Genomic DNA, 13,411 nt, shown 5'->3' with positions numbered 1-13,411 from the left:
TCTTGTGTTCTGTTCCCGCAGTCATCTGCAGACTACATCTCCCCATACGAGATGCCCCTTGTTAACGTAATACCGACTGTTGGAGAGAAGGCTACATATACAAAAAGAGGTAAAGGAGGCTGTTTCCTGTTGGTAGGGCCAAGTTATCTATTCACTAGAGTTTGAGTGCAAAGTGTGTGAAAAGTAATGTTGTTTTGTAGTTCACTGAGCTCTTTGCCAATGCTGTTTCACTAGAGCCTGAGACTAAAGCTCCCTCTCCAGTGGAGGAAGCTGATTCTACCCCTGGTACCCAGGATACTCCGCCTACTCCTGAAGAGGCCCCTCCAGAGCCTGAACCCAACATGGACTCACCGTCTCCCGCAAACACCATCAGTGTGGAGGCTGAACAAGTTCCAATCATTCAGCCATCTGTTGTTGGCCCCATTCAGAGTGTAGAGCACGTTACAGAGCCTGAGGCCCTCCCAAACACCCCTGATGTGGACCCAGAGGCTGCCCTAGCCACAGAGTTGACCCCTGACCCTAAGGTTGACTCTACTACCTGTACAGACCCCAACAGTAACGTCGACCCCACCCCAAATGTTGACTCCACCTTAGATGTTAACTCCAATGTCGTCCCTACCCCTGATCCAGATGTTGAGTCCACTCCTGTTGCCGACCCTGCTATAGCTCCTGTCCCTCCATCTGAGCCCAGCTCATCCGATCCTGCACCTGAGGACTCCACTCCTCCAGATGACAATGAAGGTAACACCAGTGACTCTTCTATGTCCGGAATATACTTAAAAAAATTAAATGCATACAGTACCAGTCAAAAGTTTGGAGACACCTACACATTCAAGGGTTTTTCTTCATTTGGACTATGTTCTACCTTGTAGAATAATAGTTAAGACATCAAAACTATGAAAGAACACATATGGAATCATGTAGTAAGCAAAATAGTGTTAAACAAATCCAAATATATTTGAGATTTTAGATTCCTCAAACTAGCCACCCTTTGCCTTAATGACAGCTTTGCACACTCTTGGCAATCTCTCAAACAGCTTCACCTTGAATGCTTTTCCAATAGTCTTGAAGGAGTTCCCACATATGCTGAGCACTTGTTGGCTGCTTTTCCTTCACTCTGTCTAATGTCCATTGCTTGTGTTTCTTGGCCCAAGCAAGTCTCTTCTTCTTATTGTTGTCCTTTAGTAGTGGTTTCTTTGCAACAATTCGACCATGAAGACTTGATTCTCGCGGTCTCCTCTGAACAGTTGATGTTGAGATGTATCTGTTACTTGAACTCAGTGAAACATTTATTTGGGCTCCAATTTCTGAGGCTGGTAACTAATGAACTCATCCTCTGCACAAGAATAAACAAGAACTTGTTCTTAACTGACATGCATAGTTAAAGGGGCGGCAGCGTAGCCTAGTGGTTAGAGCGTTGGACAAGTAACCGGAAGGTTGCGAGTTCAAACCCCTGACCTGACAAGGTACAAATCTGTCGCTCTGCCCCTGAACAGGCAGTGAACCCACTGTTCCCAGGCCGTCATTGAAAATAAGAATGTGTTCTTAACTGACTTGCCTGGTTAAAATAAAGGTAAAAAAAAAGGTTAAATCAAAATAAAAGCAGAGATAACTCTGGGTCTTCCTTTCCTGTGATGGTCCTCATGAGAGCCAGTTTCATCATAGCGCTTGATGGTTTTTGCGATTGCACTTGAAGAAACTTAAAGAATTCTTGAAATGTTCCGCATTGACTGACCTTCATGTCTTAAAGTAATGATGGACTGTCATATCTCTTTGCTTATTTGAGCTGTTCTTGCCATAATATGGACTTTGTCTTTTGCCAAATAGGGCTATATTCTGTATACCACCCCTAATTTATTACAACACAACTGATTGGCTCAAACGCATTAAGAAGGAAAGAAGTTCCACAAATTAACCTTTAACAACGCACGCCTGTTAATTGAAATGCATTCCAGGTGACGACCTCATGAAGCTGGTTGAGAGAATGCCAAAAGTGTGCAAGCCTGTCATCAAGTCAAAGCGTGGCTACTTTGAAGAATCTCAAATGTAAAATATATTTTTTGGTTACTACACGATACTTCCATATGTGTTATTTCATAGTTTTGATGTCTTCGGTATTATTCTACAATGTAGAAAATGGTAACAATAAAGAAAAACCCTGAGTAGGTGAGTCCAAACTTTTGACTGGTACTGTATATCAGAAAAAATAGGAGCAGTGTAAAATCTGACAACCTCCAACCATGTTGTCCCCTTTCCTCTTCTCCTCTTTTAGAGCCAGCCACAGTTCCATGTGAGGAGCTACTACAGCACAAGAGTTTCCTGAAGGTCACCAAGAGACAGGAGAAAGACATGAAGGAGCTTGAGAAGAAGTTCCAGAAGAAAGGGGAGGAGTTGATCCAGAAATACAGCGACACCTTCAAAGCCCTCAAGAAGAAGAACTCCATGAAGAAAAAAGAGTAATGGAATACAGTCTTTTTTATGTTCTTTTAGCCTTGTGTTAATCTTATTCCCCTCTGAGCCACTAGGTGGTGGTGGCAGACACACCAAATGTAATCAAGTTGCTTTTCTGTTGGCCAGTTTAATTAACAATAATTATATTTAGACCAATAATAATTAGTTTCAGGGAAATGTTGAATATTCTTTATTTAATGTTTTTTTTGGTAGAGCAATTAATGGAGGGATAATGATATCCTCTATGAAGATGTGTTTTTAACTTGCAAAGACATAAAAACATGTTAGTTAAGTCAGTTAAGAACAAATTATTATTTACATTGACGGCCTACCCCGGCCAAACCCGGACGACCCTGGGCCGGTTGTGATGAAGCCTGGATTTGAACCAGGGACTGGAGTGACACCTCTTACATTGAGATGCTGTGCCTTAGACCGCTGTGCCACTCGGGAGACTTACCCAGTAACCTTTCTTGGAAAAGCCATGATTATGCACTGTCAAAGTGCCAACCACATTATTGATACTAGGGACAGCAGTGTTTCCTATCCTCGTATCCTGACCAGTTAAACTTGGGGCCCTGGTCAGGTCAGATTATCAGGAAAAACAAAACCTGGCCCTACAATCGTACTTTATTTATTATTTTATTATGAACCTTTATTTTAACATGGTGTCATATTGAGACCAAGTCTCTTTTTCGAATGATCCTTGCACAATACAAACACAAACATCAGTACAAAACACAATACAATACTACATGGCAAAGCATGATAATAAAAAACAGCGATTAGCCATACTGCTGGGATGAAGTAACAGACCTCCATGTGAGGCAGTGATGTGCAGAGCCCCCTGGTAGAGCTCCTTGGTAGAGCCCCTGGTAGACCCCTGGGTATTACAGGGGTCAGCAGACAGACTCTATTGTAGCGTCTAGTGTCATTTCATGTCCAGTGCCTGGTCCCTGACGTTTTGACTGTGTACCCCAGGATAGGGGGTGAAACGGCAGAGCCCGGCCCCAGGGTGGAGAGGGTGATGGAGCAGAAGGAGAGGCTGCAGGTGGAGCTCAAAGCTCTGTGGGTGGAGCAGTGTGATCAGCTGAAGAAGAGGAAGGAGCAGCATGCCACTGAGGTACAGTAAAGTACAGACCAATTCTACCTGCCAGAGTCGGTTTGATATTAAGGATATTATTTATAGTTATTTGCATAAACATACTGTATACTCTTATTCAAGGATGTCTTTCTTTTTACATTTAATCTATGTACTGGATAAGTAGTTGAGGTAAGATTATGTTTAATCCCCACCACCATGCACCTAACTAACCTCAGAGTGAATCTCACTTCCTGACTTCAGCTGATGGCTGGGAGCCAGGCATGTAAGCACAGTATTGATTATCCATCACAGCCAGGTGCTCTTGGGTGCTCTTAGCATAAGCTCTGGATCTGCATCAGATAGAGGTCAATCAGGTTGTGATCTCACCACTCAGGGAATAGACTCCCCTGGCCCGGAAGGCCAATCGAGTGTGTGACAGTAGCATCTCGTAGTCAGGTCTCAGCCAGAGTCACAGTCAGAATCACATTCAGCCGGAGTCACAGTCGGAATCACATTCAGCAGGAGTCACAGTCGGAATCACATTCAGCCGGAGTCACAGTCGGAATCACATTCAGCCGGAGTCACAGTCAGAATCACATTCATTCAGAGTGCATGGAAATGCATGGCAAAAGTTGTGTTACAGTAGTTTATTTATGTCTGAAGTTTAACAGCATATACTGCATGCTGTTTATCAGATCTCTAACACATTTCAGGGGTAACTTCAACTAGGTCTGTTTTGCTGTTGGTAGAGCTGCCACATTGTTACTGACGCATCCTGTTTCCTGTGTGACAGCGATTAGCCAAACTGTTGGAGATGGCCACAGAGAGACACATCAGTGAACTCAACACTCTGGCGAGGTGGGCCAACAGACACATCACAGTAGCCTTCTGCCTTCCTAAATTCAGGATCTCTAGATATATAGCAAATATAAGGAACGTATACAGCTAACTGGCAAAATAAAGGAAACACTTGAGTAAATTAGGAATACAACATATATTGAAAGCAGGTGCTTCCACACAGGTGTGGTTCCTGAGTTAATTAAGCAATTAACATCCCATCATGCTTCGGGTCATGTATAACAATGCCCAGTTCCCCATTATTTTGGCCTCCATGGCTAGAAGTCATCTCAGTGACTATGAAAGATGGGTCTCAAGGAGCATAGGGGGTTTAAAGGGTGTGTGTGTGTTTCTCAGTCACCAGATCTCAACCCAATTGAACATTTATGGGAGATTCTGGAGCGGCGCCTGAGACCCCGTTTTCCACCACCATCAACAAAACACCAAATGATGGAATTTCTCCTGGAAGAATGGTTTCACATCCCTCCAATAGAGTTCCAGACACTTGTAGAATCTATGCCAAGACAAATTGAAGCTGTCCTGGAGGCTCATGGTGGCCCAATGCCCTATTAAAACACTTGATGTTGGTGTTTCCTTTATTTAGGCAGTTACTTGTATGTGTGTGTGTGTGTGTGTGTGTGTGTGTGTGTGTGTGTGTGTGTGTGTGTGTGTGTGTGTGTGTGTGTGTGTGTGTGTGTGTGTGTGTGTGTGTGTGTGTGTGTGTGTGTGTGTGTGTGTGTGTGTGTGTAAAGCATGTGCTTGCATGTGTGTGTTAGACAGGGAAAGTATTTGATCTTTTGCAAAGAAAATAACTGAAGTAATAAATGATTCAGCCATCCTTGCAGGTTATTCAGGGACCTCAGGGACCAGGCTATTCAGGGACCTCGGGGACCAGGTTATTCAGGGACCTCAGGGACTAGGTTATTCAGGGACCTCAGGGACCAGGTTATTCAGGGACCTCAGGGACCAGGCTATTCAGGGACCTCGGGGACCAGGTTATTCAGGGACCTCAGGGACCAGGTTATTCAGGGACCTCAGGGACCAGGTTATTCAGGGAACTCAGGGACCAGGTTATTCGGGGACCTCAGGGACCAGGTTATTCAGGGACCTCAGGGACCAGGTTATTCAGGGACCTCAGGGACCGGGTTATTCAGGGAACTCAGGGACCAGGTTATTCAGGGACCTCAGGGACCAGGTTATTCAGGGACCCCAGGGACCAGGTTATTCAGGGACCTTGGGGACCAGGTTATTCAGGGACCTTGGGGACCAGGTTATTCAGGGACCTCAGGGACCAAGCTATTCAGGGACTTCGGGGACCTGGTTATTTGGGGAACTCAGGGACCAGGCTATTCAGGGACCAGGTTATTCAGGGACCTCAGGCGGTTTATGCTGGTCTGAAGTGTGTGGGTTTTTGTGTACAGTATGTGTGTATGAGAGAGAGACTGTGCCTATATCCCTGTGTGTGTGTGTGTGTGTGTGTGTGTGTGTGTGTGTGTGTGTGTGTGTGTGTGTGTGTGTGTGTGTGTGTGTGTGTGTGTGTGTGTGTGTGTGTGTGTGTGTGTGTGTGTGTGTGTGTGTGTGTGTGTGTGTGTGTGTGTGTGTGAGAGAGAGAGAGAAAAGAGAGTGTGTGTGAGTGTTATCCAGTTTCCCCAGCTGGCAGATGGTTATCTAATGCCTGCCATTAGCCACCAGTTGATCAAACAGCAGTATGAGGGATAAGAAAGCCTCTGTTTTAACTCATCAAACAGACACTGGACTACTTTATTGACCCTTTTTCACTTAGAAAATATGAACTGGAACATGGTCACACAGCCCGGCTGCATAAGACGCTTTATTGAGTGGGAGTTTTCATGTAATGGGCTGAGTGAGGCTTTCACTTGAATGGCCTTAAAATCACACCCAGTGATGTGCGCTCTCTGTTTCCTCCCCAAGTGAATCGAAGGAGGCAAAGAAGAAAGGGATGTCAAAGCGCTCAGGTTCAGACAAGGCAAGGTGAGCTGAATGTGTGCTAATGGAACCACATTAAAGGGCACTCATTTTACTCATTGATTCTGTCATTGTTCGATGTACTGGTACAGTACAAACAGTACAGGGCTCAAGGTTCAAGGTTCAAGTGTTAATGTCACGTGCACAAGTACAGTGAAATGCCTTTCTTGCTAACTCAAAACCCAACAATGCAGTAATCCATAACATAAAAAGTAACATAAGGTAAAACAAAAACGCACAATAATTAAAAAATAAGAAATAAGAAGAACACAAGAAAGTAAGAAGCTATTTACAGGGTCAGTTCCAGTACCATATTTACAATGTGCAGGGATAGGTGGTGCTAGGGTAAGATATGTATAGGGGTAAGGTGACTAGGCAGCAACGGTACCGCTTGCCATGTGGAAGCAGAGAGAGCAGTCAATGGCTTTGGTGGCTGGAGTCTTTAATGATTTTCCGTGCCTTCCTTTCACACCGCCTGGTATAGAGGTCCTGAATTGCAGGGAGCTCAGACCCAGTGATGTGCTGGGCTGTCCGCACCATTCTCTGTAGCGTCATGTGATTGAGGAAGGTGCTGTTGCCATACCAAGCAGTGATGCAGCCAGTCAAGATGCTCTCAAGGGTGCAGCTGTATAACTATTTGTGGATTTGAGGGCCCATGCCAAACCTTTTCATATAAAATCAAATCAAATGTATTTATATAGTCCTTCGTACATTAGCTGATATCTCAAACAAATGGCCCATGCATTGGAACCTAGGTCCTAGGAGTATTTGAAATATGCAGAGTATACAGAGCTTTAAATGTAGGTTGGAAAGCTACAATTGCTTCCACATGGCAGAGTGCTGCTGTGTTCTGAGTTGGAACAACTTTGTCATAGACATAGACTACATAGTTTAATGGTAACATAATATATATATATATATATATTTCTCTATACTTAGGCTGAAAAGGGCAATGAGCGTGGACCTGGCTGAGGAGTCTGCAAAGACTGATACAGTGGCAAGTATATTCCTTTTGAAATAAAATAGAACCGGCTATTATAGATGTCTCAGGTCTATGCTTTAATGGCAACACCTGGATGTACACGTGTCTCTGTAATTGATGCAGTACTTTCCACATCCATATAGAGAAATTCACATGGTTTTCATTCTCATTTGTCCATCTACTGGTAGACTGGGAGAGTAACTATGGTTACACTGAGCTAAAGAGCTTTTACAGAAGTGTACCGTACACAAAAGTGTCTGATTCATTAACATGACCACCCTCTCTGTTTACACACACTCCCACGTGCATGTGCTCTCTCGCTCTCTCACACAAAAAAGAACACACACACACGCATTGAGTTGAGTGAGGAGCAGAGCACTCACTCACCTCAGAGAGAGGACGGAGCACATGTAGAGTGGAGAGATGACTCACTGAGAGAGAGGTGGTGTTGCTCTCCTCAGCTGTTTACCATGTTGGCTCATCAGGAGTCATCCCAACTGTCCACAAGCACATCACTTCTACTCTGCTCCTTTCACACCAGTTCAACCAGGTTGATCTGAACACCTCGACGAAGGAGGGTTTAAAAGCATATGTTTTGTCTCTTTCATGAGTCTCTGAGAGGGGTTATGATGTGATAACGTCTTTGGTCAACCCAGCTTGTAGCTAATGTTTCACAGCGTAAAGAGCACTTGATGGAATTGGCCCAATCTGTTGTGACCCAACAGTTTTGATCTCCTCTCAGGTTGGATCCTCCTGGGTTTACTGTACAAGATACCTCACACTGTCTCTCTCTCCTCATCTCTCTCTCTGTGTCTCTCTCTCATACTCTTCCTGTCCTTCAAGCATTTACGCTTTCTCGGCGCACACACACACAGCCATACAAAGCCTCTGCTCTCATAGACATGTTGGTACTGTACTCTTCTAGTCCACAGACAGCAGTCCTCAGCAGGATGCTCTCGTGAAGAGACAAACGGCCACACTGGATGAGATCAAAGGCATGGCCAATCAGGTACTGTAAACAAATAAACACACACACACACACACCTGACCTGGGTTCAAATACTATTTCAATGACTTAAATGACTTTCACATATATTTTGAAGTAAGTATTGACATTTTTGGGGTTGAAAATACAAGCAGTTGAATATTGGAATGTATTTGGAAATACACTTTGAAAGCATTGGCATCTTTTTGAAAATACTCAATTTCACAGAGTATTTTCAAATACAAACAAATGGTCCCATGCATTGGAACCTAGGTTCGAGGAGTATTTGAAATAATATATTAACCAAGTATTTGAAAACATTTTCAAATAGTTTGCTATTTATTAGAAATTATTTGAAAAAATACTTCCAATATAAGTAATTGATTTGGGACACATAATTAGAAAATACAAAAATACACAGAAAGTAAGTATTTAAATAACAAATAATCAAATACACATGTATTTGAACCCAGGTCTGGCACACACACATGCAAATGCACACGTACATGCACATACACACCTGTCCACACGTATCCGTATGCATACATGGGTATAAAGTGGCGCTTGTCATAAATGTTATTTTAAGAGAATGTCCATCCAGGCCAATCAACACCCAATATGTAAATGACGTAACACATGTAATGATGCATGATGTCTGCTGTCTTCAGAAAGAACACAGAACAGGTCCTATAAGCCTACTGGTAGACTAATCTCACATTTGATTAAATCTAACTTGTGTCAGATACAGTAGAGTTCAGATATTGATGTTTGATGAACGTATAGATTACACAGTAGATTTTCCAGTTGACCATGTGTCCAAAATGAAAGACATGGATGAATCCACCTTGCCCTGTGGATAACATCTATAAAGGATAATTATACAGTGCAAATAGAGGCATTTTCAACTCTCACCTCTTCCTCTCTCCTGCTCTCTCTGACCTCTCACCTCCACCTATCTGCAGCTCAATCAGGAGGCCCTGGCGGAGTATGAGAAGAAGATTAGGTCACTTCCTGTCGATCTGCGGGAGGCTGTGAACGTGTGTGTGGGGGCCCACTTCCCTGAGCAGATAGACCAGGCTGGGGAGAAGCAGCAGGATGGGGTGTGCTTCTATGGAAATGTCTTCCTGGGGTAGACGTGCTCCTGGACCTTTCTCCTTTCCTCTGTATGTGGTCGATATCTGAGAACATCAGGTGTGACATGTTAGAGGTGTTGATACTACAGTATGGGATACAAATTGGAAAGTTATCAATGAGTTGTAATGATAATGATTCATCAATGAGTCAATATAGAGATCAGTACACATTTGGGATATTAGGAACACATGCCTCTCTACCTCCTACTTAAGTCATATGGTCACAGCCTCAAGTGGTTCTCTTTCTGGCTTAACCTTTTACTGCAGTGGGCTAAATTAGGGTCATAGTGTTTCTTGGTTCTCTTCAACAAATCTACTTTGAAACTTAAGGATGCACCACCTCACACACATGATTATGGGCTTTAAAAAAAGAAGACACCTGTACCATGTCAGAGATGTATTACATTTTGAGTTTGCATCCGAATATTACACTTTATATACATCACAGAAGACTGAAGTATAACAAAACCGTTTGACATAGCAACTGTTTTTTTCTGCGTTGAAATTATGTTCATGTTTATTAATTATGAAATTATGAAAAATATGAACAACATTCCACCCATGAGGTCACTAGAGGGGGATTTCGTCATTTGACTACAGGAAAGAGACAATTAGATTGATGAATTAGGTATAATGTGGAGAGAAGTGACTTTCTCTCAGTCTACTTGAATCGAGTGGATAAGTCAGTCTGTCACAGTTCAATTGGACTGGGCTTTATTAATTTGATACTCCCCCACACATTTCAGAGATTGGCTTTATGTACATGGGAGCACAAAATCAATTTTGTGTTTGTAATTTGCTGATAAACTTTAAATAAAGGAAAGGTAGAAGTTTAAACTGTTATCAGAACAGAGGAGTAGGCCATGATGCTGGCTTTGTGTCAGTTATATTCTAGATAGACTTACTCTCACTATGGGAGACTATCTTTACCAGCGTCTGTGTGGTTGGTAGCAGTGATGTTATCTATTTATGTGTTTATTAAATTACAATTTCGTACTTAATTATGTCACTAAAGGAACTTTATCTGCATTATGGATTACAGTGCTTTCGGGAAGTATTCAGACCCCTTGACTTTTTCCACATTTTGTTAGGTTACAGCCTTTTTCCCCAGCCAATCTACACATATTGGCAAAGCAAAAACAGTTTTTTATACATTTTTGCTCATTTATTAAAAATATGATATTTACATAAGTATTCAGACCCTTTACTCAGTACTTTGATGAAGCACCTTTAGCAGCGATTACAGCTTCGAGTCTTCTTGGGTATGACGCTATGAGCTTGGCACACCTGTTTTGGGGAGTTTCTCACATTCTTCTCTGCAGATCCTCTCAAGTTCTGTCAGGTTGGATGGAGAGCATCGCTGCGCAGCTATTTTCAGGTCTCTCCAGAAATGTTCGATCAGGTTTAAGTCCAGGCTCTGGCTGGGCCTCTTAAGGACATTCAGAGACTTGTCCCGAAGCCACTCCTGCGTTGTCTTGGCTGTGTGATTACAGTAGGTCGTTGTCCTGTTGGTAGGTGAACCTTCGCCCCAGTCTGAGGTCCTGAGAACTCTGGAGCAGGTTTTCATCTGTATTTTTTTCTGTTAATCTTTGCCTCGATCTTGACTAGTCTCCCAGTCCCTGCCGCTGAAAAACATCTCTACAGCATGATTCTGCCAGCCCCATGCTTCACTGTAGGGATGGTGCGAGGTTTCCTCCAGACTTGATACTTAGCATTCAGGCCAATGAGTTCAACCTTAGTTTCATCAGACCAGAGAATCTTGTTTCTCTTGGTCTGAGAGTCTGTAGGTGCCTTTTGGCAAACTCCAAGCGGGCTGTCATGGCCTTTTATTTAGGAGTGGCTTCCATCTGGCCACTCTACCATAAAGGCTTCATTGGTGGAGTGCTGCAGAGATAGTTGTCCTTCTGGAAGGTTCTCCCATCTCCACAGAGGAACTCTGGAGCTCTGTCAGGGTGACCATCGGGTTCTTGGTCACCTCCCTGACCAAGGCACTTCTCCCCCGATTGCTTAGTTTGGCCGGGTGGCCAGCTCTAGGAAGAGTCTTGGTGGTTCCAAACTTCTTCCATTTAAGAATGACTGAGGCCACTGTGTTCTTGGGGACTTTCAATGCTGCAGAAATCTTTTGGTACCCTTCCCCTGATCTGTGCCTCGAAACACAATCCTGTCTCGGCACACTACGCACAATTCCTTTGACCTCATGGCTTGGTTTTTGCTCTGACATGCACTGTCAACGGTGGGACCTTATATAGACAGGTGTGTGATTTTCATGTCCAATAAATTGAATTTACCACAGGTGGACTCCAATCAAGTTGTAGAAACATCTCAAAGATGATCAATGGAAACAGGTTGCACCTGAGCTCAGTTTCAAGTCTCTTAGCAAAGGGTCTGAATACTTATGTAAATAATGTATTTCTGTTTTTAAGGTTTAATATACTTCACTTTTTCATTATGGGGTATTGTGTGAAGATTGCGGAGGATTTTTTCCCATTTAATCCATGTTAGAATAAGGCTGTAACGTACCAAAATGTGTAAAAAGTCAAGGGGTCTGAATACTTTCCAAAGGCACTGTATTTACTGCATGTTTATATAAGACAGTTGTTTTCAGAGTTTATGGTTATATATATACCTTCTGATAATAAACTTTCAGTCACACTGCTTGTTTGTTTCATTGTGTTTGTGTGTGTGTGTGTGTGTATATGAGTGTGTGTGTGTCCGCGTTTGTGTGTGTGTCCGTGTGTGAGTGTATATGAGCATGTAGATCTATGTGAGTGTGCTTGTTTGTATACTGGAATATATTTGTACCCTAATGACAAGCATATACAGGGTGAATCATCAGCAGCATGTCCACTGAGTGAACTGAGTGCATCTGAATGATAGACACAGTGAAGACAAGGGAGAAGCAATTTAGTAAAGCATGCAAAGGCACTAGGCTATTTGAGCTCACTGGCTCTTTTGTTTTGAAGCAGATCCAATGCTGTTTGATGGTGGTGGGCATGTGAGTGAAGGCAATGACACATGTGAAGCCTGGTTCCTATTACCAGAGTGCCTCCGTCTCTCTCTCTACTTTCAATACAAAGAAACCCGACATTCGGGCGCTGGCAGATCTTTTGCTGTAACTCTGTCTGCCCATGATGGCCATCAATCTGGCAGACAATGGTCTTACTCATTCATAATTACACACAATTGCAATGCTCTTTGTATCTGTCTGTTACGATTTCAAAGCCCTAAATCGCTGATTCATTCCCACAAAAGCGAGGCGATGACAGAGGCATGTGGAAAGTGCGAGTGTCACACGAGACATTTGGGAATACGTTGTCAAGAGCTGAGGAGTTGAGACATTCATCCACAGTGGTTGTTAGATGAGGGAGAGAGCTTTAAGACAATGTTACATAAAAAAGCTACCTTAAGATGAATGCACTAACTGTAAGTCACTCTGGATAAGAGAATCTGCGTAATGACTAAAAGGTTTTTAAAAGTGCATGGGGACTCGTTTATCAGACCTTCACATAGAGTCTGTGGCCTAATGCTGTTCTACATAATTACAGAAAGTAATGTATTAATGTATAATTACAGAAAGTAATGCTATGTAAAACATAGCTTAAACAAGCAAGTTGACGTCGACAGATAAGGCAGCTTTGCTTCTAGCTCCTACTGTAAGCAACTTTGCAGTGTTTTCTTTTTGTGTGTTATTTCTGACATTATTAGCCCAAGAAATGTTTTGTGTTATTACATACAGCCGGAAAAAACTTTTGGACATAACTCACCGGCATTACAACCGGGAATACAACTTTCCCGAATTGGATCCTTTGTTCATACCCCCCAGGGCAATTGAACTAATTCCAGAGGCTGATCCAAAACACCACCGGTAGAGAAGAGGTATTTGGAGTGGACATCTAGTCCGACTCAGGAGGCACGCACACCATCCATTGCTTCCGAGTATATTACTCGCTAATGTT

At 43.0% G+C, this 13,411-nt stretch overlaps 1 protein-coding gene across 3 annotated transcripts in view; it reads left to right on the top strand.

Annotated features, from left to right (window-relative positions):
* LOC118368378 (1-phosphatidylinositol 4,5-bisphosphate phosphodiesterase beta-2-like) overlaps positions 1–12,095 on the top strand; it is a 27,027-nt gene extending 14,932 nt beyond the window's left edge. For all 3 annotated transcript variants that reach the window (XM_035752428.2, XM_035752427.2, XM_035752426.2), the window contains exons 24-32: positions 22–109; positions 235–741; positions 2,273–2,456; positions 3,430–3,571; positions 4,326–4,390; positions 6,302–6,361; positions 7,295–7,352; positions 8,263–8,346; positions 9,285–12,095. In XM_035752428.2, coding sequence (XP_035608321.1) covers positions 22–109; positions 235–741; positions 2,273–2,456; positions 3,430–3,571; positions 4,326–4,390; positions 6,302–6,361; positions 7,295–7,352; positions 8,263–8,346; positions 9,285–9,455 — 1,359 coding nt within the window. In that variant the 3' untranslated portion in view covers positions 9,456–12,095. The remainder of the gene's footprint in view (positions 1–21; positions 110–234; positions 742–2,272; positions 2,457–3,429; positions 3,572–4,325; positions 4,391–6,301; positions 6,362–7,294; positions 7,353–8,262; positions 8,347–9,284) is intronic.
* The last annotated feature ends 1,316 nt before the right edge of the window (positions 12,096–13,411 follow it).

This window comes from Oncorhynchus keta, chromosome 35 (assembly GCF_023373465.1).
Source record: "Oncorhynchus keta strain PuntledgeMale-10-30-2019 chromosome 35, Oket_V2, whole genome shotgun sequence".
In the NCBI taxonomy this organism is placed as follows: domain Eukaryota; kingdom Metazoa; phylum Chordata; class Actinopteri; order Salmoniformes; family Salmonidae; genus Oncorhynchus; species Oncorhynchus keta.
Note: the sequence above shows the minus strand (reverse complement) of the source record. Positions and strands in the feature narration are given on the sequence as shown.